At 61.0% G+C, this 26,965-nt stretch overlaps 1 protein-coding gene across 1 annotated transcript; it reads right to left on the bottom strand.

Annotated features, from left to right (window-relative positions):
* Nucleotides 1-2,171: 2,171 nt before the first annotated feature.
* Nucleotides 2,172-26,965, bottom strand: VOLCADRAFT_67248 (uncharacterized protein; the record flags this gene model as incomplete). The annotated part of the gene is made up of 33 exons (XM_002956578.1): nucleotides 2,172-3,093; nucleotides 3,381-4,985; nucleotides 5,405-5,818; nucleotides 6,191-6,545; nucleotides 6,654-8,264; nucleotides 8,649-8,775; nucleotides 8,932-9,595; nucleotides 9,915-10,050; nucleotides 10,218-10,296; nucleotides 10,541-10,732; nucleotides 10,956-11,084; nucleotides 11,562-11,628; nucleotides 12,172-12,285; nucleotides 12,730-14,937; nucleotides 15,269-15,567; nucleotides 15,999-16,190; nucleotides 16,499-16,750; nucleotides 17,131-17,273; nucleotides 17,505-17,625; nucleotides 17,962-18,114; nucleotides 18,305-18,382; nucleotides 18,652-18,837; nucleotides 19,150-19,632; nucleotides 19,982-20,380; nucleotides 20,665-20,779; nucleotides 21,261-21,405; nucleotides 21,854-22,137; nucleotides 22,505-22,746; nucleotides 23,453-23,611; nucleotides 24,132-24,300; nucleotides 25,103-25,742; nucleotides 25,812-26,532; nucleotides 26,819-26,965. 33 exons carry the CDS (start codon nucleotides 26,963-26,965, stop codon nucleotides 2,172-2,174), a joined length of 13,551 nt encoding a protein of 4,516 aa, XP_002956624.1.

The raw sequence follows: 26,965 nt of genomic DNA, 5'->3' as shown, positions 1-26,965 counted from the left end.
AGGGCCCCTGTGTCAGCGTGGATGCCGGGAGCTTTCGGCGGCCAACCCAAGCGGAAGAACCGTGACAGTGACGGTTCACTGGTACTGATGCCGAACGGCGCATGAGGTTGACTGTTAGTGGTTGCAAGTCCATGTAGAATTTCCATCCTCTACAACACATGGTATTGTGTTTCAAAGTTAAGACAAGGTTTCCTTATAAGAATTTTATCAAAGTGTAAACAAAGGAAGGTCTCAACTTACGGCCAAGGTTTGTCCCCATTTCAGCCTCACCTTGGGCGCGTTACTTGGGTTGTAGGCCCCTTTCAACCCTCATACATTCTCCTTGCAAACAAGCTAGCAGGCTTTTGTCTTTTGCACGTCTTCTATGTGTGGACTTGCACGGGACACACACTATGTTGCATTTACAAAATTACGCCCTACTCAGCGCCCATCCGTTTGCACCCCTGTAATGTTCCCTCGCCAACGTATCACAGTATGCTGTGCTGCTTTCGGCTCAGACGGGCTCACGCCTGCGTCCTCACACTTCTGAACATAGATCATGTCCAGAAACACCTGGCTACATATTTAGTTTGTCGTCCAAGCTAAAGCTTCCCTTCGAACAAAAGGATGGAGCAGACATGCGGAAAAAACTGCCAACGGTTCCCCCACGGTCAAGAAGCGCGCCCAGCCTGACCGCGTGTCACCCACCAGTCACCATATGCACAGTTCGCGCACGCAAAAACGCCCAAGTCCCACCCACCGCAACAACCGTACAAACATAGTTGCAGCCCACTCCATCACGTCACGACGCACGCCTCTTGAGAACCATCTCCACTCCCAACCATGCTGCTCATCCATCCACAATCCCAAGCATCAAAACCTGTATCATGCTCCGAAAACCGTTGCCATCCCGGTAGGAAAGCAAAGCCAAGCAGGCCGGTCAGCGCCCCTTCTTTCCAAGCAAGAGAGCGCCTAATAGTTCCGGTGTGTGTCGAAGCCCCTTATGTTCCTCCTTCCTACCATGTTTCGGCACCACCCGGCCCCGCCCCTGGTGGCGGCAATTCCAGGGTCCCTACCATCCGTTACTAAGGGCACGCGCATCCAGGCATGGTCACGGCTTGGGTCGACAGACGCATATCGCTCAACGGTCGCCACACCGCCGCATCCCCGCTGCTACAGCGAACAGGTTGTGCAGTGCGGCAAGGCACGGATCGACGCAATGCCCACCAGCCGTCGCTGCCCCAGCGTACATGCAAGCCTCATTTACACTGCGTGCATATTACCCGTACAACCCGTGCACGTGTGTCCGTACCTCGCGTACATTGTAGTTTCATGTTACGTGCTGATGTATAGAAAGCAGGAAAAGCACGAACTAAGCAAAACCGGATCGCAGCAATGCTTAGCGGTGGGTCAGCGAGAGACATGTGACTACACCTCTGACTAAATATCCTCATCCTCCGTCGTGCAGTCTCCTGCAAGCCCACAGCGACAAGGGCCCACCAGGCTCGCCACTATATACACACAGCACTTACACCGCACCGTTGCTCCCAACCTTGTCAAGAGATGTGCACAAGCGCTTAAACTGTAGTAATTTAGCATGTGCTATGGCGCACGCGGTGCCGGTGCACTTACTTCAGTCGCACGATACATTACAGCTCCGCACTGACCTGACAGTTTGATGCATTCACACAACGGAAGGCCCCTGCATAGCTCTGTACCCCGTTCCCGTTCGCGCCCCGCCGGCCTCACTTAGCCCTCAATCGATGGGTCAGAAGGCAAACAGCTAATATCCTTACAGGCGGCGGCACTGCAATGCTGTAATGACGCTTCCCAGGGTGGTCTCTTTTCTACAGGCACAGTGTCACACATACCACAGACCCACACCGTGCAGCAATGTCCCAAGCCTCCTAACCAGACATCTGTAGCCGGCCCATCCACTCTGCACCTTTCTCATGCCTTTTACGCCTTTTTTATCGTAGCGGGGCTTCCGCGTGCCTCCACCTTCGCCGTCCCCAGCAGCGCCGCACAGTCGGCCACACCCATATCGTCACCGTCGCCCAAGTTACACTTCATCCCATTACAGGCCACATCCAACGCCATCTGGGACACTATTCCGCGTCCTTCCGAGCCGGCCAACCAACCACTCAACCAATCAAGCAACCAACCAACCCCGTCTCCGCAAAACCCCTCCATCATGCCTGCAGGTAGTACACCCACTGACTGCTCGTCTGCGCGGGGCAGGAGATGGTAAGCTTTCCAGTCTTGGGCGTGCGGCCGGGCTCGATGGGCTTGTACTGGATGGCGATGTTAGACGACTTTTTGGACGCAATCTTCTCGCTGTTTTTGACCACGAACGCGGGGTTATCAACCGCCATCTGGAACTCCGCGTCGGCCGTGAAGACGTTGGTGAAGGGCAGCACCGCGGTGCCCTTGCTCACATCCACTGGACCTTGCGGCTTGGGCGGGATGCAGCGGCCCACCAGCGGGCACTGGTACTCGCCGCCCGTAGTTGACACCACCACGAGCGTGTCGCGGATGTTTTCCCCAATCGCCGTGGGCTCAAAGTGCACATCCAGTGACGCTTCTGAGCCCGCCGCCAGGCCCGCCACAGCCGGCGGCGCCACAACGCTTGCCGCGGCTGTAAACGCGCCACCGGCGGCCACATGGGTGCCGCTGGACTTGAAGCTGACCTTGTACTCCGCCCGCTCGTCCAGCCAGTGCGTAAAGCGGAAGATCTGCGTCTCCCGGCCGCCCAGCGGCACATTGAAGGCAAGGCTGCGCTCCGGGTTGGTGGGGGTGCCGGCCAGCTTCAGGGCCCACTCGAAGAGGCCCAGCTCGGGGCTGTCCAGACGAAACAGTGCTTCCGAGTGGCCCACCACCAGGGGCCGGTAGCGGACTTCGATTTCAGTGGTGGAACCGGCGCGCAGGAGCGTGGAGGCGGGCACCTGGACGTGCTTGTTCGTGGCGGAGCCGCGCAAGGTAACGTCCTCGGGCAGCGGGTTGGCCACGGACACACGTGCGGTAGTTTGCGTGCGCACCGGGCACTCAAGCGAGAGGGTGCCGCGCTGGGCGGGCGGCGCGGCGGTGAACTTGCAGTCGTAGAACAGGTACTCGCTGCGGGAGAGGATGCATGGGGCCATGATGGGAGGGGAGGAAGGAGCGGTGTTGGGGGAAGAGGACGGTGTTGGGCAGGAGAGGGGTTCAAGAAGATAAAACTGCACGATAGGAGCGAGCGAGGTGATATGAGCGAGGTGATGTGATGTGAAGCAGTGCGCATGACAGGAGAACCGCATGCATGACAGAATGTCCTAGGCAGCCTGCCGCATCCGCACTGCGATTCCGCAGCCTCTAGGCACCCCGTACCGCCTCCCGCTCTTCCTCAGCCTCGCACGCACACTCACCCCGTCGCCTCGTTCTTGAACTTGACAACAGCCTGCGTGGTGGACGCTGTGAACGACATGACGCCCATCTTCACATCCTTGGACGACAGTGCCGGGACGTCCACGTACTCAGGCACCAACAGCTGCGTCGACTTATCGCCCGTCTTGCGCTCCACGAGCACATGGAAGCGCTGCGGCCGGTGCAGCCAGTTGTGGCACTTGAAGACCTCCGTGTGTTGAGACTTTGCCTGGATGTGCCGTTCCACGACACCCTCCGGCACGGGTGCCTCCGCACGACCTACCAACCGGTACAGCAGGCCTGTTCCGTCAGGAATTGGGAAGAAGACGCTGCCTTCGTGGGGCTGGTCGGGCGAGGACATCGTCAACGGCCGGAAGGTAATGGTATAGGAGGCCTTGCCGTTGGCGGGCACTGTCAGAGACTCGGGCCCGGAGAAGAAATCGTTCTGGATGACGGGCCGCAGCGACCAGGTACTGGAGGAGGCATTTGTGATGGTGATGGATTGGTTTGCGGAAGCGCGGACGTTGCAGGCAAAGGACACAACCTCCGGCTGCGCGGCGGAGGCGATGCAGGCTCCCGTCAGCGTCAGGCTGCAGTCCGTGCCGCCCTCCACTCGGAGTCGGACCTTATCCACGCGGATGTCAGGGTTGACTTCCGTGGGGTGGAACGCGACGTCAAGTTTCACGTCCTGTCCCGGCGCCAAGAAGCCTTCAGCGGGGAAGATGGAGAAGTGCGGTCCCAGGCCGCGTACGTCCCATGCAAACTTGGTGCCCACGTCGCCCGTGTTCTCCAGCTGTAGGCGCTTCACCACACGGCTGCCCAACACCACAGGCCCGAACGGCAGCGAGTCCGACGCAAGTCGCAGCTCCGTGCCTAAACAGGCGCCGGTGAGTGTCGCCAGCGGCGTGGTCACACCGCATAAGCTGACTAGCAGCTCCTCGGTGAAAGGCCTCATGCGGGCAGTGGGCCGGAAGAAGAACGTCAGGTCGGTGGTCTCTCGTGGCCGTAGAAGGACGTCCGTAGTGGAGCCGGGGATGACGTCGATGGCGCACCGAGCCAGTAGCTCTGCGCTAGGGCCTAGATTGAGGGTCACGGTGGTGCGGCCGCGGTTGGTGACCGGTACCACTCGGGTTGCAGAGCCGCTCGCCGCGACGGGCCCAAAGTTAATGGCGCGGTGGGCCGGGTTCGCCACTTCAACTCGTAGCGGGCTGCCTTCGCCGCGCGCCTCCACATGGACTGTGTAGAGCCCGTTGATTTCCAGCGGCAGTGACAGCACCGCTGGCACCGCAGCGTGGGGCTTGAAGGTGACGACCCACTCGCGGCTCTCACCGGGCTGTAGCACCAGCGGGCCACAATCCACCTGCCAGTCACCGGCGCCAGGCGCGGCGGCATCCCAGTGGGGGTCCACTGCAATGGGCTGCGAATCGTCGTTGCGCAGGCGTAGAGGCCGGACGGCGGGCGCCATGCCCGGCTGCCACACGGGCTGCAGCCCAAAGTCGTGGTTGAACCAGGACAGGTCCAGACGCGGCTTGTGGCCCACGCCATTGAGCAGCAGCGTGTACTTGGGGCCGTTGACGATCTGGCACGTCACCTTGTAGTCTTGCAGCCTGTATCGGAGATATGTCAGTTGGGGTGCGGGAGTTGGGGGTATTAAGAGTGCAAGGTGGGGACAGGGAAGAGGGCTAAGACGCAACCCTTAAACCCCATCCCCCGTTAGCCGGTACCCCTTGCCGGGCCCAGCAGATATCGCACCTTAACCCGCTGGCTTGCTTGTGCCAGCCTACCTGTCTGCCTGACCCATGGGGTTCCATCATGGCCATCTCCATATACCTAGATTACATACTCACGTGCAACCGTCACACACGCGGCTCACGTTTCGCAGGAGAGGTTCATACATGGCCACGAGGCAAAGCCAGAACGGAAGGCAAGTCCCTTCCCCCCTTCCAGTCGTGGTAGTGGGTACCAGCTACCAGGGCCCCTCAAACACAAACACACACCCGCCTCCGCCCGCCGCCACCGCACTTACTTGTCTGGCCCGTGCGGATTGTATGCGATCTCGCACATGAGCCGCTCGCCACGCGGCACGGTGCCGCTTTCCGGGTGAATGGTGATGCGCGGGTTGGTGCCCACATCCCACACAAAGTTGAAGTTGACCTGGCCAGAGTTGACGAACGCCAGCGCCTTGACGCAACGTTCGTTGATCAGCACCTGCCCAAAGTCCACCGCGTTGGGCTGACGTGGCGCCAGCAGGACCGTGGTGCCGTCTGCGTTCTCCAGCTGCAGCGCCTCATGGATGGCGGTGCCCTCGCCCTTGATGTTGAGCACCAGCCGGCTTGGCTTGTTCTTGACGACGCACTGAACATTGTAGTTGATGTCGCGTTCCAGGCGCGGTGTAAAGGTGGCGGAGATGGCGACGGAGCCCTGGGCTGGCACCACGCCGCTGGAAGGCTCCAGCTCGACCACCGGCCGTAGGCCTGTACATGTGTGTGAGCGTGTGTGTGAACGCGTGTGTGTGAGCGCGTGTGTGAGCGTGTGTGTGTGTGTGTGCGCGCACATGTGTGTGTGAGCGTGCAGGTGTTTTGGAAGAGCGCGAGATGAAGTAATCGGAGAGGGAAGACAAAAAAGATGCGAGGGATCAGAATTAAACAAGATAGGAAAAGGACAACAGTCCATAATAGGAATGAAAAGAGAGGGGGTTAAAGGTAAAATAATTATCTTGTCCAGTCTTCGGCGCAGTCTCACCCACCATCCCTTCGAACCCAAAACACCCCTTCCCTGGATTGCCCGAATTCGTCTTTACATTCAGGACCACTAGTTACCTGTCGCCTTGATGAGTTCGTCTGTCGCGTCGTAGGAGCCCTTGTCGAAGGCGAACTGGAAGGGCAAGTGCTCGTTGTTGAGCAGCGTGACGGTGCCATGACCCTTGCAGCCCATGAGGATCTGCCCAAAGTTGATAGAAGGCCGGTCCAGTACCACACGCGGCTCGCTGACCAGGCCCACCAGCAGGAATGGAACCTCGATACCCTGCTCCGGGATGCGGAATCGCCAAAACGACTCCACCACCGCATCATGCGTGGGCGTGTACTCGAACACCATCTCAAACCGCCGGCCCCCGCCGATGACGCCTCGCCGGGTCAAGCATGTGAACGGGCTCGATGATGAAGTACCTCCCTGTCCCAGCCTGCGCTGCGGTGACTGCTGCGGTGACTGCGACTGCGACTGTGACTGTGACGGTTCCTTCATCGGACTGCCGCTGCTGCTGCCATCGCCGCCACCGCCGCCGCCGCCGCCGCAGATATCCCAGAAGAACTCGTAGGCGATGCCCGTGGGGTTGAGCACGAAGAAGCGCTTGGTGTTGCGTACACGCACTCCCAGAGATTCCACTTCCACCACGCGAGTAGCAGGGTCCAAGGGCTCGATGGAGCCAGACGGGCCCGGCATGTCAGGGCTGCGACGTCCCGCGGAGACGTAGTCCGAATCAGGCAGCTCGAAGTGTGCCCAGGGACGCAACACACGGCCCGCCATTGGCCGTGCAAGCGGCGGACATGACGGGTCGAGGTGCGGGATCTGACACACCAGCACGCGGTTGCAGTCTTCCACCTCCGTGGGCGCAAACTTCACGGTAATCTGAGCGGTCTGACCGGCCTCGATAACACCGCCGGCGGGGCTGATGGTGAATAGACTCGCCTCGTCCACGGTGACGCCATCGGGCTGCATGACCGTGAACTTATAGTCTAGGTGCGCGGCACTTGTGTTGGTGAGCGGGAAGGTGTAGGAACGCGTCTGGAACATCATCGTGGGCTTGAACACGATGGGCCCCGCCTCGCACGAGTACTTGGCGTTATCAGCACACGCGTGCACATGCAGCACCAGCTCACGGGTGCTGCCTGCCACGTCCGTGACCGGGGGCTCTGGCTCCGGTGTAGCCAAGGGTTGGCCATTGGGCCCCGGCGGTAACCCGTAATCCACAACCACGGACCGGTCGTCCCAGTCCACAGGCTGCGTGCCGGCGGCGTGATTGATCTGCATGAGCGCCACCTTGATGTCGTGCGGCTGCAGCTTCACTGGCGCCGCAGCAGAGAAGGTGAGTGTGATGTCCTTGCTGCTGCCGGCCAGCAGGTGGCCCACCGCGGGTGACACGGTAAGATGGGGGTTGGAGCTGGGGGCGCCGGGTGCTGGCCAACGGAAGCGGAAGTTTTTGACCGCGGAATGGTTGCGCAGGGCAAAGACGGCAGTTACGGGGCGACCCACGGGTCCATCCTGTAGCCGCAGCACGTCGAGAGCGTCATTGGGCAGCATGTCGAACGTCACATCCTCCTGGTAGCCCTCGCCGGTAAGCAGGAAGCGGTAGTCCTCGAACGGGTTGTTCGCCACCCGCAGGTGAACCTCGTGCTGCACCGGGCCTACATCCGCTGGCGTGAACACCACATTGTACGACACGCCGCGCTTGCTCTCCACTGTTAACGTTTCCGAGGTGACGGTACCGCCGCTACCGCCGCCGCCGCCACCGCCCGCTCCCTCCAGCCGGAATGAAGGATGCGGCGCCATGTCGAGTCGCGCCTTGGCCGGCAAAATGCCGTTATTCTTGAGCGCGATTCGCAATGTGGAGCTCCGGCCACGCAGCAAGCGTGGGAAGCGCAGCACGGGCCGGCCCTGGGTGTCCATGACCGTGGGCTCGGTGATGGCAAGGGAGGGCAGCGTGCCCTCCCCGCGCACCTCGCAGGAGAAGGACTTGGTCTTTGGATCCCCGCCGTTCTCCACCACCGCTTCCAGAGTCGCAACGTAGGACTGGATGGCACGCGGCGCAAAGTAGATGGCAGTATAGCGGTACTCCAGGGGCGGGATCACCAGCTGAGCAGGGGAGACCTCCATGGGAAAGGCCGTACCTGCAGTGGGGGTAGGAGGGAAAGGATCATGAAAGGCTTACATCGGCGTGTTGGCAGGTCGGACGGTTCGTGATAAAAGGAAATGATTTGTTATAATAATAGCAGGGGCAAGTAGTCGTTCCTTGGCAGGGCAAGAAGGTTGGCCAGGAGCAGCTTGCGTGAGCGCAGGTCAGTCGCATCGGCGCGCTTAAACACGAAGTGTGTGTGGACACCTAAGGGGGAATGGCGTGGGCGAGCGTGTGCCTGCCTGGCCTGCGTGACAAGGGCATGGGGCTCTCGCCTGACTGGTCGCCCAAAACACAGAATACAGGGAACAAAAGCCATTTTATATGTATCGGGAATCAAAAGCCTCGCCGTGTACCTGTGCCCGCATCCGGCCCTGACACACACCTGGCGGCAGGTTACCCCGCGGCTTGATGGTGAAGTTGACCACGCACGGCACCTTCACCGGGTTGATGAACTTCAGGTTTGCACGGACCGCATGGGAAGCCGCGGCCGCTGACGGCAACGGCTCCACGGGCTCTGCAGCCGCCTTGGGTGCAGCCTTGGCGCCCTTGGCGCTGCCCTTCTTAGCCCCCGGCCGCGGCGACAACGGTGGTGACTCCGCCGGCTTGGCAGCGGTCTCCTTGGCTGGCGCGGCTTCGATGACACCGAGCTGCGCCAGCACGGCGCCAAAGTTGAACACCCGCTCACGTGTCGAGAACTCGTTGTTGATGGGGTTGAAAGGGTCTAGGGAGGGCGAGATGACGTGCTCCTCAAAGATGGCAACGGTGTTCTCCGCGTCGATGCCTGGGATGCACGACTCGCCGGCGACCTCAATGGGAATGCCTGATGGCTGATCCGCAAAGTCCCGCTCGCTGATATCGATACCGAGAACCTCCGAGTACGTGGATGCGCCAGCAGCGTTGAACACCGCCGCTACCTCCTTCCTGCCTCCCGGTGGGATAACGCCCTCTTGTGGGTCGAACGTGAAGGGCCCGATTGCCAGCGGCTGCAGCGTCGCCGCCTTGCCGGGCTTGGCCACCGAGGCACCCTTACCACCGCCAGCCGCTGCTGGAGGCGGCGTGGCCGCAGGCAGGCCATTGGCGTAGTTAAAGAGGCGGTAGCGGAATTCAAACTGTCCCAGGTTGGTGATTTCCACGACCTTGGGCTTGGAGGCGGTGTTGTAGGTGACGGGGCCAAAGTGTATGCCGCGCGCGGGTGTGACAGCATACTTGGAGAAGACGGCTCGTGCGGAGATCTGGATGGGGATGGTGTCCTCGCGGTTGGTGGTCAGCGGCTCGATGATGGACAGGGTCACGTCGCTGTTGCCAACCAGTGTCACCTCGTTCCTGTGAGGAAGACGGAAACGAGCGCGGTTGCGGTTGGGTATGTATATGTGTGGGGTTGCAGAAGCGGCGACGGGTTGTATGCCCTGGCGTCGTAGGCTGGGAAAGGAAAGCGGCAGAGAGCGCAACAACAGGAGGCGAGGAACACAAGATAGTTACATGGATGCACTTTGCATCATATCCATCTCGGCGCATCGGGGGGGCGGCAAACCGTGGCCCCTCCTCCTTCGCAACCCACCCTCGCCCCAAGTCAGCAGCGCAGCCATCCCCTGTCTACAACCCCTCCTTCCGCTGCACGCCGCCCTCTGCCTACCGCAATGACTTGTCCTTGTTCCATGCCATTTCAATCTTGGCGTCCTTTCCGGGGTCGATCGTGCCGGAGGAGGGGGTGATGGTGAGCAGGCCTTGCAGTGCAGACCCCGGCTTCATGGTGTAGTTATACGCGATGGCGTACTTGCCTGGCGAGTGGCCAGAGCGGTACGGGGGTGTTTGGGGGAAGGTGAGGGGGAATTTGAGGAAAAAACAGGGCGTGGATAGACGCCCTGCCGCCAGGCGTGTCCGGGGGAGAAGTATGTGCGCTGTGACTGGGGCAATGCCAAGCCGTACGCCGGACAAAGCCACTTACCGGTGTTTTTGATGGCAACAGACTTGGCGACATCGTCCACAACACGCAACGTGCCATAATCCACTCCAGGGAAGTTGACCTGTCAGGCGGGATCAAACGGGTTCGGAAGGTTGTCGGAACAGGATATCTGCGATGTGGCAGCATTACAGCTTGCATTGCGGCTTGCTGCGCCAGTTCTAACCATGGCCCTGAGAGTTCCCTGAGAGCTGAGGAACGAGAAATAGATTGGCGAGGATTGCAATACTAGAGACTTGGCTTTGCGCATCGGTAACGGGCCGGTTTAATGCTGCGCCTGGGGCCGATGTGAACCCTAAGCACCCCACCTGTGGGAAGTTGATGTCGATTTCGATCTTGTAGGCCTCTCCCTTGATGGGCAGTGGAATGCTGTGCGCCACGCCCTGCAGCTCCTGCGCATCCAGCACCTCCAGGACCAGCTTGGCCTCGCACACGCGCTTCTCCATCGCTGAGAATTCCACCGTCACCACGATGTCGGAACGGGCGGGTATCTCGCCCGACTGCGAACCCAAACCAAGCAAAGGCCGTGACATGACGGGACACGGCAGGACACAACGGGCGGAGGAAAGGAAAGGATGATTCAGAACGGAAGCGGCGCACATCAGAACAAAAGCCATGAGAATAAGGAGAGGTAGGCAGCCGGAAATCTCTTGCTTACGTCACTGCAGGGAAGGACGCGGCAGTTGGGGGCTGGTCGAGGAAATCGCTGCCCTCCCTACCCACCTGCGGATACACCGTGAACTCCTTGGGCATCGCCTGCAGGTTGTTGAGACGCCACTTGATGGGTAGCAACCCCGGATTGGTGATGGTGAAGGTCTTTATGTCCTTCTTGTTCACCAACAGCCGCTCAAACTGCGCAGTGGAGGACAAAATAGGGACAGAGGCCGTGCCGGAGAGGTCGGGGCGGGAGATGGGAAGCGGCGGGAGAAGGCGGCGGAGCAAGCCAGGCAGCAAGGGCCAGAACAATGAGCAATGAAGGACACTGCCCTTATGGATGTGCCTCCCTTGCCGGACTGGGTTGACGAGGAGAGCAGTACCGTCGGCGAAATACAAAAGCGATTTGGGGGTGGCCAATTGGCCTGCAGAGGGAGCTGAACCTGTTATGCGTGCTCGGTTAGGTAGTTACGCCCGACTGCTGTATATAAATATATAAATATATTGCGGGGCGATTTGGCAGCTGTGGGAAAGGGAAGGATGCCAATCGCGTCAGACGTCTGCCCGTAGATGCCGTACCAGTATGCCCTCCGTCAGCAGCTTGTTGGGTACAGGCGGGCCGGCAGGAATGGGGGCTGCGGGGTCGGGCGGCGCAGTGCCATCGTTGAGCCGCACTTGGACCTGCGGCTTGGCGCCGATGACCGAAATAGGGAACTCCACAGGTGTGGGGTTGTCCTTGATCCTGCAGAGCCGCAGCCCACCAGCCACACACAGACACACGGGAACTGCATCAACAAATGTCCAGCCAGCGTTTTGAATTGTAAAATGTCACCACCACCCAAGTCCCAACGCGTTGGTCAGCACCGTGGCTTTGCGGGTCAGAGCTCCGTCCGAGCTCTGGGACCTTGCCAGCACAACCAGAGCAATCCGGGACCTCACAGAACCGTGCCAGCTAGCTAGAGGTCGAGACAGCACGCTTGTGCGAGAGCGAGAGCGAGAGACAGATAGATAGACAGATAGATAGATAGATAGATAGATAGATAGATAGAGAGAGAGAGAGAGGGAGAGGGGTGGGGAGGAGACAGAGGTAGAAAAAGGCCGCTTCGCTGCGCCCAGGGAGCACCCGCGAGCGCCCCTAGCCCATCCCCAAATATCCCTGGTGCTTCCTCGCGTCCGGTGTGCTACCCCCTGTGCTCCTGAGGTCATCTTCAGCTCGTGCGCCCTCGAGGCCCAGCCCCAGCAACAGCAGTAGCAGCGCCCTCCCGGGGCCCCAGCAGCAACCCACCTGCACACGATCACGTCCTCCACCAGACCATCCGCCTTGGGGAAGGCGTACACCACCAGCTCCTGCGTCTCATCCACCTTGAGGTCGAGCGACTGTGGGTGCAACAAGAACACGCTGTCCAGCTGGAGGCCAGCCGGCTGCGGTTCGGGCTCCTTCTCGGCCCCCTTCTTGTCGCCTTTCTTGGGGTCAGCCTTCTTCGGATCTGGCTTCTTGGGGTCCGGCTTCTTGGTCTCCTTCTCCTTTTTGCCCGGCCTGCCGCTGGCTGTGTGGCCCGGGACGACGCGGGGAGAGAGGGCAGGAAAGAAGGTGGAGGACGGAGGCGACGTGGCTTAGGGTCGGCCTTCAGCAGGCGCGTGTGGCAGGCTAAAATCCCACCCGCGCCCGGATACAGGCAAGACCCGTAGATACAAACCCACACCATCTCAACGTTGTCCAATGCCCCCGGAAGTCTTTTACATTCGCTGTACTCCCATCCCATCCCATCCCATCCCATCCCGGCCCCCAGACTTGCTTGGCGTGGGGGCCTCCTCCGCCTGTTGTAGCAGCTGCTCCTGCGACTTGAGCATGAACTCGACGTGGTTATCGAAGAGGCCGTTGTTGGTAATGCGGATGCGCGCCGTGTTGTCGGGATGCGCACCCTCTAGGTAGCCCGTCGCGTCCTTGCTGTGCAGCAGCGGCCCGAACTCAAACACGCCCCTGCTGATGATGTACTGGCTGCGGATCAGCGGCGTCTGCGGCCGCGCCTTGACCTTCTTGTAAAACACGTTGCGGTAGTCGGTGCTTATGTGCGGGTAGTCGCAGGTGCCTGTGAGAACCAGCGTGTTGAGACGTTCCCCGCCCAACACCTCGAACGCGAGTGTCTCCGTGACCTTGCCCACTTCGGGCGAGGCAAACTGCACCAGCAATTCTACAGAGCCGCCGGCAGGGATGACCCACCGCGTGTCGGGGATGAGCTTCCGCGTCGGAGGCGGCGGTGGTGGCGGCGGCGGCTCCTCCACCACTGCTGCGCCCTTCTTGCCACGCGTGGAACCCTTGGGCCGTCCCGATGCCGTGGGGGACGGAGGCGCCGGCGGCGGCGGTGGCGGCGGTGGCGGTGGCGGCTCCGCGCCGTTCAGCAGATCGATGAAGGTGAAGATTTTGAAGCGCTGCACAGGCGTGCGCGCCGGGCGTGGCCGCGGCCGTGGGACAATCTGCATCGCGTATCTCGGCGGCACCAGCTCCGCGTCGCATTGTGCGCTGGGCAGCGCCGTGGACAGAACGCCCAGGCGAAAGCCCAGTCCCACCACCGCCTTGTGTACCTTGTCCTCCGAGCCCTCCGCTGCCGCGCGGCGCAGCACCACGACGTTGTCTGGCCCCGACGGCCCCAGTTCCACCTCCAGCGGCGCCATTATGGTATCGTTGAATTCTGCGAGTAGACGTGTCGCCTCCTCCAAATATTGCCTCTGGGCTTCTTCAGAGGATATTGCAGAGCTGGACGCCGCCGCCGGCGGCTGCGTCGATGGCGACGCCGATGCAGCCTCGTTCGTGGCAGCCGCCGGCATTCGTGTTGCGACCGACAACGTGCCGCCGGCGACTGCAGCGGTAGCGGCAGCGACTCCCTCGCCGGTGGCGAACTTGGAGGCCTCCGCTCCCACCACTTGCGTGGGGCTGTCGGCAGGCGCAACACCGCCGAGTAGCGACGACGGCCCTGCCGACAGCTCGCCCTCGGCTTCCACGCCAGCCTTGTCGGCAAGCATCGCCTCCGCAGCGCGAACATCGTTCTGCAGGCGCAGCCGGCCCGCCAGAAGCGTCGGCTCCGGAGCCAAATGCACCACATGCACCGTGTACGGCCCCCGCCAGCCTGTTGGTTTGGGTGGCGGCGGCGGTGGCGGCGGCGGCGGCTCCTCGCCTTTCTTCAGCGTCTTCTTGGCCGCCTTTGGGTCCAACACCGGCTCGGGTGGTGGCGGCGGTGGCGGTACGACTTGCTCCATGCCTAGCGCCTCTAGAAGCGCCTTAGCCGCCACCGCTGGCGGCAGGTAACGTGACGCCAGCCCGTCCAGCACGAGGCCCTTGCCGTACACCGTCGGCTGGTGCGCCAGGAGGTGCCGCAGGCCACGTACAACAAGACCATAAAGCTCCTCCGTCGTCAGCCGTGTGTGCGGCGGTACGTAATCGGGCTGACCGTCGAAATCAGGATCCATCAGCACCTTGTCGAAGAGCAAGTCGGATATTTCCATGTCAAAAGGTGGCGGTGGCGGCGGAGCCGAGTCAGTGGCAACGGCTGCCGCCAGCTCGGCCGCGGTCTCAGAGGCGTCGCCGCTGTCAGCCTCCGCCGGTGGTGGTGGAGGAGCTGCCGCGGCGGCGGCGGCCAATTCTTCCGCTGTCGGCGGCTCAAGATCCGCCGCCGCCAGCAGCATCTCATCCAGCTGCACCACAGGCACGCCGTACCGAACCCCCAGCCTGCGCGCCTGCGTCGTCTTACCCGCCAGGTGCGGGCCAACAACCAGAACAACCGCCTTTTCCGCAGCCTTCTTAGCGGCTGCGGCTGCGGCTGCTGTTGCGCCACCAGCCACTGCCTCCAGGCTGCCGACGCCATCCACAGCGGCAGCGCCCGCCGCGGCTGCCGCCGCGTCCACCCCTGCTGCGGCGGCGGCGTCCGCAGCCGCCTGCGCCTCCGCTGCTGCAGCTTCCATGCGCTTTCGCTGCTCCGCCGCTTCCACTACTTCGGGCCACAGAGCATCGCCCGGGTGAAGCGGCGGCAGATATAGGATGCCGTTCTCGTTGTACCTACAGAAAAGGGCGAAAGCCGAAAAGCGGCCCCGGGCCGCGCGCGGCGGAGCATACTCCAATGTCAAAAGTGCCAAGGTAAAGCAAGCGCCGTTGGCACAAGAAATTTAGGCAAATAGGCGCATCTTGGGCTCTACACGCCAGATGCACCTGAAATAAGTCCCGCAGCCCTCCGCGCGGCCAGCCGGCTCCTCTGGCTTTCACGAGCGGCAGCACCCTCCATTTTCCCGCATCTCCTAGCTGACGGCAATCCGCTCCCCCCAGCCCCGGCCAGCAACTACTTCGCAGCCAAACCCCTTTCATATCCCATCCGCGAGGAGCAGCTGCTTACCCTTCCATGACTCGCAGCGCCTCCTCGTCCGCAGCGTAGCGCGGGTCAAAATCCAGAGATACAACCTCGATGGGGAAGGGACAGGGATTGGACATGGTGACCTTGGCCTCGTTGGGCGCCTGGCCCTCGAAGAACGGCAGGATCGGGCCGCAGTCCACAAAGTTGGGGTTGAAGGTCACTTTGGGCGTCAGACCGCGGCCCGTGCACTGGAGCTCCTTGACCTTATTGTTGAGGTTGATGCGGATAGGAATGCCCTGGCTGTACGGCGCATCGCGGTTGAGGACGGGCGTAAAGATGACCTGCGGAGCATGACGGCCAGCGAGGGTTGGGTTCCTTGTGTCTTCTTGCTTATAGGGTACAGGCTAGGTGGGCTAGGAGAATCACCGAGTGGTAGGCCCCACAGGGCAATTGTGGGGAGGTATGACCCCTTTCTTCCATCCTCAGCCCGCTTCTTGCTGGGCTTTCGCTTCGGTTTTAGCATTGTCCTCCAAGCATGAGGAATGGGGTATCTGAAGAGGCCAACGTCTTTGCACACTCCCTTCGGCGATAGCACATCCCCAGCTGTCCTGGACCAGCTCTGTATCATTGTCCCACTGGCATGAGTGTTACTCTTGGTACTTAGCATCCTTGGCCCCTGCCCTTCCAATCGCCGACAGCGCCAGAGCGAGCGCTGTCTCAAGGCCTGTCCGCTGGCAGGCCCAGCTATCCACTACCACCCGTCCGCACCCACCTTGAGATTTAGCCGCTGGTCCGGTTCCAGGGTGCCCTCCGACGGCTCGCACACAAAGAACTGCCAATCCTTGGCCTTGATTACCTCTGCCGGCCGCTTGATCGAGAACTCGCACGGCACCTGCTTCTGATTGTGCAGCTGCACCGTGAACACCTTGCACTGACCCGTCAGGCAAGAACCAAAGTCCAAAATCTGCGAGGGAGATCAACGGATAGAAGGGAAAACATGAGGCGAGAAATACGATGTAGTCGGATAGATCAGGAGGCATGCCAGGCGGGGGGGGGCGTTAAGGCCTGGGAAGTGCAGCCTGACCCATAAGCCGTCAGGGAGTAAGAGAGCAAGAGATTGAGTTACGAGGAAGAGAGAGAGGGGCAGAGAGAGAAAGAAAGAGAGCGAGCGAGCGAGAGAATGAAAGAGAGCCAGAGACAGGAAGCAATCGAACACTTAGCCTCCCAGCCATTGGAACTACGTGTTAGGACGGGAAGGCTCCATGACCTCACCTCCGTGCTCATACGCATGTCCGGCATTTGGACGTGCGCGCGCAGCGTCAGCAGCACCGGCGGCGAGCCCTTGATGTTGAGCGGGTAGATCAGCTCCAAGGGGCCCGGCTGCACGCTGGACTTGTTGGCCTGCATGGTCACAGCAACATCCACGAAGCCGTAGTCCGGCGCGCCCGGCAGCCGCGCCACTACTTCGGGATCCACCTTGAAGCCGTGGACTTCTAGAAGGCCCTTTTCAAAGCGGAAGGACACCTGTGAGGAGAATGGAGGCAGAAGGATAAGCCAGCTGAGAAGTAGGGATGGGAGCGCGAGCTGTCGCTAAGGTGTGCCAGCGAGCAGGCGCAGGATGAGGAATGAAGGAGATGGAAGAGTTACAAGGGGGAGCAGAACAGAAAGGGGGAGCAACGTCCCGGTGTTGCGAGCTGTATACAATACGGCTGAAGGTTCGCTGGCCGTGTGCAGGGCTGTATGGATTGGAGATGATCTGCTGTGAAAGGAAAGGAGGAGCGGTCGCTTAGTGGCGGACTTTCACAGGGATGCTAGCCATAGCCACTACAGACATAAGCTCTTCGACCCCCCAAAACACCCCGCCGCTGCCGCTGTCGCTGCCGCCCCTGCGCACTGCAGCATACCTGCTGGGTGCCGGTGTTGGTGATCCGAAATTTCCGGGTGCGCGTAAGGCCCTTGACCACATAGCCAAAATCCAGCACGTAGTGTGATACTGCCAGCGCCGGGAGCGGCGGCTGCAGCGCCGCCAGGCGGGCCGCGCGGCGTGCTTCGTCGTCGAGGGGTGGGCCGCCGCGGTTGCCCGAGCCGACGGTGCCGATGGTCGCCACAGATACTGCACGTGTCAGCGTGGCCTTGCTGATGCCGGTGTTGGACCGCGCCGCAGCGCCGCGCGCCTCTCCCGACGCAGACGCGGAGGGGCTGACGAGCAAGCTGCCCTCATGCTGCATCGTGGGAGATGCGCTGAGGTGCTGCGAGTCTGCCCCGTCCGTCGCGGCACCGGGGTCGATAGACACAGACTGGCGGCCCGCCTGGCGGCGGCGCTCTACCTCGCGTTCCAGCAGCTGCTGGATGAGCCGCAGCCGCTCCGCCTCCACCTCCACACGCTTCTCTGACGATAGCTGTGTCGTGGTGGACACAGGTATGGAGTGTGCCGATGGGGCCCGCGGGACGGCGTTCCCCGCAGCAGCGCCGGCGCCTCCGGCAATGACGTTACTGCGCCTGCCGCCGGCATTGCCGCGACCGCCAGCCTGCGCGGCCCGCGACCCTCCTCCTGCCGGCGGTGGTGCGGAGGCAGGCACCAGCGCCGAGGCCGGCGGGGACACACCTGCTGCCACCGCGTCACCGGCGGCGCCCGGCGCCGCTACACCGCCGTCCGGCGGCGGGCCGCCGGGTAGGGTCCCCCCACGAATGTTGCGTGTTGCGTTGCGCTGCAGGCCAGCGAAGAGCGATAGAACGGCTTCGCCGGGCTTGTTGGCCTCATCGGCCGCGTTGGCAACCGCGGCATTGATGACTGCAAGACGTGCCTTCTCCACACATGCCATGAACTGTTCATCGCGTACGCGCGGCAGGTTGATGGATACGGATGCATAGGCACCCTCCACCAGAATCTGCAAGGGTACAGGCAAACAGGCGGGGCGTTGACGGGCAGCCGAGCGGCCGTGCACGGAAGGCATGCAGCCATGGCAACAACAAGTGCTAACAACAGCTGTGTGTGTTCTCAACGAGCTCTCTCTGCTGCTGGTTTGACTCCCCACGCAATGAGCCCAGCTGCCAAGCTCTCCCACGCCCAAATCCCACCTGGATGGGCACTGGCTCGAAGTGAGCCACCTCCACCAGCAGGGTCTCCACCAGCTTGTCAGGAATGCCCGGGCAAACCTGTAGCACGCAGTAACAAGGCAAAAGGTAACGCTTTAAGGGATGGCTGCAGCAGGCAGACTGGCTATCCTTCAAATGCGCGAGCGTGTGTGTGCGGGAGGGGGGGCCCCGTGTAGCATCAAAGCACCAGCATGGCAGTGAGTTGCAGTGCAGACCAGACTGCCGGATGAGCTTGTCTGGACAAGAGGCAAGTTCGTCTCAAATCAGGTCAATCTGTTTCTTGCTAGCTAGGTTTCCAGGCCCCCTAGAAGGATGGCAGCCGGCCTTACCCTGATTTTGACGGTCTCCTTGGTCAACGGTGCGACGGTCCCCGTCACCGGAACCGCCTCCACAATGCCAGGCCGTGAGAGCCGCGTGAAGTTGAAGGTGTAGGTGAACGGCACCTTGCCCGAGTTGCTCAGCGTCAGCTCGCGCTCCACGGTGCGGTCGTACAGCTGAATGCCAAAGTCCAGCAGCTGCGGGCACCCGGACAGTGGATAATCCCCGGGTTGCGGGAAATGAAACACGCCGAATGCCAAACGACACCCAAGCCCCAACGTAATCCATGCCACCTAATCAAACAAATGGGCATGTAAACAGCCGCCTGTGGCATTGGTAAAAAGCCCAAGTAAGTCCGTAGTGAGGAGCTCACAGCGCGTGCGCTGTGAAGGCTGCCCACGGAAGCCCAGGTAAGGGCTGAAGGGGGAAAACCGCCCTAGGGCCCCCACCCCACCCTGAGCCGCTCATCACAGCATCGCCACAACGCCGCCAGAATCGCCGCGACTTACCTGCGGCTCGACGCTGTACTTGATGTTGTTGGACTCTCCAGACATGTGAACCGTGTAAGCGGGGCCGCCCTCCACTTGACACACAGCTGAGCAGGACGCCTTGACGCCGGGGTACGCGAAGAAGGAGAACGTCATCGTCTCCGCCTCGCCGGGGCGCAGCACGCCGCGGATGGGCATCACGTCGAACAGCTGCGTGGGCGGCGGCTTCGGGCGGCCCTGCCGCAGCGACATGGACGCGACCGAGTTCACATCCTCCTGCACAGAGCCCTTGTCCCAGGCCCACGAGTACACGACGTCCACGTTGGAGGTGTTCGTGACGCGCACGGGCACGCGCCGTGTGGTGTCCAGGAGCACAGAGCCAAAGTCGATGGTGTGGTTCTCGAAGGACAGGTTCGGAAAGTCAATGTCGCCGTGCAGGTCCACCGCGTCGCGCTGCGGATTATCCACGTACAGCACTTGCAGCTTTGTGCGCGTTTGGATACTCTGCGTGGGGCAAGGGATCGTTGGGACAGTAAGGATGGATTTGACGGGGCCCAGGAAACGGACATGGAGATAAGGAGAAGCAGGAGGCAGGGGGCTCTGGTTCGTATGGGAATTATACCTTAACAACAAAAATGCAAGGAGGTAAGTAAGGTTAAGGATAATGAGGATAATGAGGCAAAGAGGCATGGCGAGACGGACAGAGCGCCTGCCTTTCACGCAAACTTTCCATCACGCAAATGGAGCAGGCTATCCACACATGAAGCGGAAGTAAGGATGAAGGACAAGAAAAAGAAGAGAAAGAAGGAGAAGGAACTGGACAGGAATGTTGGGTACAGTGACCGAGCCGCACCTGGAGATCCTCCTTAAAGTTGGGATCGAAAGTGACGTTGACGGTGCCGCTCTCCTCCACCTCAAGCGTCCAAGAGCTGCGGTCCACGGCGAACGGCGGGCTAGGTCTCAGCGCAAACGTGAGCGGCAGCGGCGAGATGTTCTTGATAGTCAGCGGCCGGGTCTGCGTCTCCACCGGCATGCCCTTCTTGTACACGTGCCGGAAGTGCAGCAGCCGCTCGGAAAAGTGCAACAGCGGCGTAGCCACATCGGCGCGCATGAACGTCTCGAACACGCGCCGTGCGCTCTTGTTGGAGTTGCCAAAGGTGCCGCTGCACACGAGCTGCTCGCGCACCTCACCCGGCACCAGCGCATTTCCGGTGATGGCGAAGGTGGCTGCCTCCTTTGGGCCTAGCTGGACCTGGGAAGAGGCCAACACGGAGGGATGCATGCTCTCAGCGGGGGTGAGGTCAAATAACCCGGACGGAAAATAAACCCCGACGAAAATTTCCAGTAGAAGTGATGGGCTGGGTTCCAACGTATCAGGGAAGCTCGAAAGCGGGCAGGAGTGGGAAGGAAACACCAGAGGCGCATGTGCGCAAATTGGGGCCCAAGGGGCGGAAGTGGGCTAGGGATGACTGCATAACACGACTCTTGGAACAGCTGCAAATGGGCCATGTGGCAGCTGAGGGACACAGGGCGCACCTTGTCGGGGGAGATGTTGAAGACGGGATGCGTCTCGGGGGGGATGAGCGACAGGTCGAACTTCTTGCCCGAGCCGCGGTGCGCGCGTGCATAGTCGCGCTTCAGTTCATCGAACCTGGGCCATAGCGTGCGCAAACCGGCGGGAAGGACACAAGTTGCATGCCTCGTGAAGAAGGCACCATTATAAGAGCCAGCCACAAAAGGACATTATCACCCGAACAACCAACACTTCGCGCAACAGGGGACGCAGGGCTAAAGGAAAGATGCTGCCGGTTAACAACACGAGCCCAAGCATTTCGCTTCATGATATGTCAAGACACATGGCCCAGTCGCGTGCACACCAGTACTCATGCATACCTTGTCTCCCTCCCTATCCATGCACCCAAGACCTCCAAGCGTCAGGAACGTGGCTGCAATGCTAACACGCAAAAGAGCCATCACGGTACGCCGCAGTAGAGCTGCCAAACTGCCGTCCCCCAGTCCCGCCCCTCCTCCTCCCGCGATCCGTTCCCTCAACTGCATCGGACAGAGGCGCTGGTACGCCACAGCGCCACCACCGAACCATGCCGACCCGCGGGTCGCCCTCCCTCCCTTACCTTGCGGAGGTCCAGGCCAGCAACACGCCCTTACGTCCCAGGTTGTAGACTGTCACCTCCCGGCTGAAGGGCCGACCCACAAACTGGTACCCAAAGTCCACCAGGCCGCTGGACAGCTCTTCAGCAAGGATAGCGCTGCCCGTGCCTGCGCCCGTGCGAATATGTGATACACACATTATGCATGTCAAGTCGTTCTATGACTGCGCGTTGGCACCACTACGCGCAAGAAGAGGGGGCAGGTGGGCTGCAAGAGCACACGGACAACAGCTGTTGACCGTGGTGAGCTGACACTTCCCCTGGGCAGATACGGGCCATGCTTGGGTTTCCGACTGGGTGCTCAGGGATGGGGCGCTTCACGCCAAGGAGTCCTTAACCAACCCCAAACTCAAGCTTCCCGAAAAGCCCCATCCGCTGCACGGTGCAAGGCAACAATCCGGTGCGCTGCGCCATGCCACACTGGACTAACTTGCACTGTGTGGCATATGGCCGCCCTCGCAGACGGTAGGCCCGAAGTCAAGACAATCCCCATGCCCTCCGAATCCGCTATTTCCTCCCCCTCCCCCGGCCACCAACCGCCTGGCGCTCGGACTCACCGCTGGCGGTCAGTGGGACGGGCATATCGGCACCCTCCTGGATCAGCACGTGCAGTGTATCCGAAAAATCCATACTCTCGTCCATTTTGACAATCACATGTGCCGTACAGCTCTCCCCGGGCTCCAGGTGCGCCTGGCGCGGCTCCACGCTGAAGACGCTGTCCTTGGACTCGATGAAGAGCTTGAAGTCCGCGGGAATGGCGCTGATGTTGTTGATCGTCAGTGGCAACGAATGCTCCTTGAGGACCGGCACCTTGTCAAAAGCAATTGTGGGAGTGATGGTTCTGTGGGGACGTAAAGGTGAACGGGGAAGGATGGAAAGCTCTTGAGTTAAAGACAAGCTTGCCCTTACGAGCTATTCCGAGGAGAAGAAAAGCAATGTGCAGTCTGGGACGTAAGAAGAAGGCGAGGGAAATCCACACACGCACGCGGGCTTGGCACAGGCGCACATCCCCAGTTAGGAGCTCCGCCGTTGCAGGGTTGTGATCATTAAAATAAAGAACAAGTACTCGTCAGTGGACGCTTCTTAAGGGTGAGTAGGCGTGCCATGTGGTGCCGGATGGATCGATCCCAATCCGCACCTCACTCCCTAATCGCCGCACTCACCGTCCATCGATGTCATCGCCGAAATCCAGCTGTGGCCCGATGCACTTGGCGTTAAGGATGAGCTCCAGGGGCGGCCCCTTGGATCCCAGCGCCTTGATGCGTACTGGGATCTGGATTCTGCCCAGCGTGTACGTGGTGAGGGTCAGCTCTACCGCCTGCTCTCCGCGTGCGGGAATGCCGCCTGAAGACGGCTCAACAGTGAAGGTTGCCAAGCCTAGGGAGTTGGGCTCCTGCGGCAGCACCTCAAACTTGGCGGGCAGCTTGGACTCGTTGACGATGCGCATCTCCTGCGGGCGGAGGGGTTTGTCAAAAACAAACGGGGTATATGTGAGATCAATGAAACTGAGCTGCGTGGGGGATACAGGAGCGAAGCAAAGAGCGTAGCGATAAGAGGGGAGCTGTGTGCATCGGGGTGTGTGTGTGTGTGTGTGTGTGGTGGGGAGAGATGATTTCTACATGGTGGCCTGACTTGGCAAGGCTGGTATGGCAGGCATAAAACCGCAATCAACGCCCCGGAAAGATGGCAGGACACAAAAGCATGTGCCAGAGCTGCCGCGGGGTCATAGGACTTCTTGGCCGCGTGAGCAAACCAGCGACTCTGGCCGCTTTGGCCATGCGCCTTCAAGGCCCCATGTAAGGCGCCCAACATCTCCCTAGCCCCATGTACTCTGCTCTCCAACAACAGGGGCCGCCATGCAGGGCACGATGGATCAGCAGCCGCTAATGGCCGCACGTCCATGTGAGACCCAGCTTTAAGTGCCAACTTGAACTCTCAGCACCGCTACCCGAGCGGGCGGCACAGCATCCCAACACCCGCACCGTCCCCGCCAACCCCCAAAAGACATAGCCGTGCGCAACACAACACGGCACGAGTGCAGTTAATGCGGAGAGAGAACACACACACACACACACATGAAGAGAGCACCAACCGGCATATGAGGCCATTTGCGGCCGCCGCCCTGCCCCCCGCCCGCCTTGCCAGTCAGTTCGCACCTGCTTGTAGGGGTAGCGCAGGCTGCACTCCCCAAACTCCAACGTCCGCGAATACAGGCTGAGCTTGGGTACCGCGCACTCTGCTGTGAGTGGCAGCACCAGCTGGCGCTCCGCCACACCGGGGATGTCCATGACTAGCTCTGTGCGGTAACGCTGAACCTACGCAAGCGAGCCCAAGGAGAAAGAGCAACGCGGCGCGGTAGGAAAAACATGAAAAGTTGCCATCCCCGGCGGGAGGAACAGCGCTAGCAAGTCGTAACGGGAGAGGAGGAGGGAGGAAGGGAGGAGGCAAAGCTAGAGCCGGGCCCCTCACTACCGTCTTGCTTTTGGATCGCCTCGCAACGCCTCCTCGCCACGGCTCCTCGCTACGCGAAAAGAGCTACGTAATTTCGCGATCAGCAGCTGGACGGTCCTCCACTATTCCTTCTTCTTCTGCTGCTGCCATTAATATCATGTCTCCCCATCCCAAGCGCGGCATTGCCCAGGCATTATTCCCTCGGCCCATGCCTTCACCGTCCGCCCTCCATCCCACCACCATCAACCCCCTCATCTGCCCCTGGGCCTCGGTTGGGTGCGCAATATCCTTTCTTCCATCCTAAACCCTCTAGCACGGTGTTGTGTTTGCACTTCCTTTCCTCCACCTTTCGCCCCCTCCCGCGCCCGCTCCTCTGGTGCATACCGTCCTGCTGATGAACTCCACATTGATCTTCACGCGGCCGTGCGGCAGAATGGTGCCCTTGGCCGGAAGGATCTGGAACTCGCGCGGCTCTTCGTGGTCGGTGGGTACCCGCCACAGGAAGCGCAGCGGGATCTCGCTGGTGTTCGTGAGCGTGAACTCCTTTGTGTACCTGCCGCGGCAACAACGGCAACACCAGCGGCCGGGGGGGTGCAAGCGTTGGGAGTGCCACCCCACAACAGAACAGGCCACGACAGCGCCCCAAGAGCATCCTTGTCCAGGTCGCTGGAGTCAAGGAGATGGCGCACTAGGAAATCCCCCAATGTGAGTTGCGGGTGCATGATAAGTTGTGGATGCACTCTCAAGTTCTCGCCTGGTTCGCGCTTGCTACGGGGGCTTTCCGGGGACGCCCTGGCCGGCCAGCAGCATCTTAGCCCCTGCCCCCCCAAACCTTCCTAAGGTGCTCCGCTATTACCCGCGCATCTGGCAGGTCTGCGCTGTGGGAGAGCTTTTCACACGCGGTATACACGTCCGTGAGGCCGATGGAGTGAGCACACTGACTAATACACACTAACACTAACGCAACACACTAACACACAACAACGCACTGCGGACGCCGCGGGGTGCGATGTGTGCTATCCTTAGAAGGGATTTTTTATCAGATATGCAGGAAGTAACCCAAAAGTAGTCCAAAGGCGTTGACGCAACGGACCAAACGCAACGCAACACGTGTTTTGTCTTGTGTGCGCTGGCCCGGCTCCACCCTCCAGTTCCAGCTTCGCCCAACAAGGGATGTGAGACGGTGGGCCCCAAACATTCTGTCAACGAATATGCATCGACATGTAACCTATCGCCGCGCCGTCGATCATTCCAGGCCCATAAAATGCTTGCCGGAAGCGCGGGATGACGCGGGTGGTTATCATCGACCATCGTAAACCACCCGCGTCCCAGTCCGCTTCTGCACCCAGCCCTACCTGAACCCGTAGGAGCACACCCCAAAGTCCAGTGCCTCCTCATCCACCTCGAACGACGGCGCACACACGCGGCCGCGGAACTGCAGGCTGAGCGGCTCGCTGCTGCCACGAATCTGCCAGGAGAAGGTCTCGTCAAAGGCACCCAGCAGGTCCGACAGCAGCTTCACCTTGATGACCTGGATCTGTCCACCTGCCAGGCGCCCGCTGGCCGGCTCAAAAGTAAACCGGCTACCAAAAGGGCTTCCTGGGGGTACCATCCTGTACTCCACGTCAATCTTGCCGCGGTTCTGGAGCTCGACCTCATACTGGTGCAGCGTGTTGACCCACGTGTCGCCCAGGTCAAGCACGTCGTAGGAGAAGACCGCGGCGGGGCCCAGGCCGCGGCCCTTGAACACCACGGGCAGGCGGTCCGCACGGCCCGCGACGTCCACATAGGCGGTCACCTCGTAGTCGCGCGCGTGGTCGGGGCTGAAGGTGACCACGACCTCCACCTCGCCGCGTGGCCAGATGGTGCCCTCCACCGGGTTGACCGTGAAGCTGCGGTCAGTGAAGAGGTACGCGTCCAGTAGCGCTTCCCGCTGGGCCTTATGTAACCGCCGCGACAGCTGCGCAGCGGCGCTGGAGAAGATCGCGTCCTCGTCTTCCGACGACGCGTCGGTGTCGCCACCGGCGGAGGCGTCGACGCCGACGGCGTCGGCGGCAGCGGAACCGTTCCGGTGATTGGCTCGCGGCGATGACGTCGTCAGCGTGTTCAGGCGTTGCGTCGTGATGGCCATGTCCTGTTCTGCGCTGGACCGCTGCTTCACGGAGAACGTCACGCTGCTGTCGCTGTTGTTGACAATTTTGAACGTTTTCTGGCTGGACTTGGTCACGAACGTGGACAGCATCGTGAGCACCCCCTGAGACACGCCCACATCCAGCTCGGTACCGTTGCCCAGCAGCTGTGCGTACACGCAGCGGCCGCTATCGTACTGAATTTCAAGCTCGCCCTCGTACCGCCCCACCGACGGCGGCTCGAATGTGACGGTGCATTGCAACGTCTCGTCGGGCGCCAGGTTGCCTGCTGTTGGGCTCACTGTGAAGGGCTGCGGCGCCGACAGGCTGAAGTGCGCGGCCTTGCTGCCCACGTTGCGCACGAACACCGTCTGCCGTGCCTCAACTTTGGCTGGCACGGACCCGAATTCTACCAGGTCGGGGAAGTCCAGCGCGGCCGATGCGCCCACCGCCAGCACCGGCACCACAAACTTTTCGCGCTCAGTGCACACCACGAGGTCACACGAGTAGTCATCCCGTGATTCCGGCCGGAAGGTAACCACGAAGGCCACCTCCATGCCCGTCGCGACTTTGCTGTCGTCCTTGCCCGTCGCCGCCGCGCGCCGCACGGAAAAGTATGGCGACTCCATGGGCAGGACCTTGACGCGGCGCGACACCTGTTATGGAATGGAAGTAAGCGCCACGTGAATAGCATGGTTACCGCCGGAGCCAGGGCCCACATCAATACGCGCATTACGTGACGTCCTCCTGGCGCCAGCGTCCCAGATCAGCCCATATAAAACCATAAAGATGGATGCTTGTGACTTGACGGGACCCCGTTACAGTTGCTTTGCCCTTTGATTAAACACCAAAAGGTATACATTGTGTAGCATACAGCATGCATGATCGTGCCCTTTCCGACCCGTACTCGCCCAACACGTTCCACTGCCGCCCTTTCCTCACATTGTCATTGTTACGGAGGTAGAGAGTGGCCTCATACGTCTGAAACGCCTCATAGTTGTGGAAAGTGACCTCCGGCGGAAAAGGCTGGAAGATGGGTTCGTCCACGGGTACCTTACATTCCACCTGTACCGGTACAGCATCACACAT

This window comes from Volvox carteri, assembly GCF_000143455.1.
Source record: "Volvox carteri f. nagariensis unplaced genomic scaffold VOLCAscaffold_63, whole genome shotgun sequence".
Classification (NCBI taxonomy): Eukaryota; Viridiplantae; Chlorophyta; class Chlorophyceae; order Chlamydomonadales; family Volvocaceae; genus Volvox; species Volvox carteri.
Note: the sequence above shows the minus strand (reverse complement) of the source record. Positions and strands in the feature narration are given on the sequence as shown.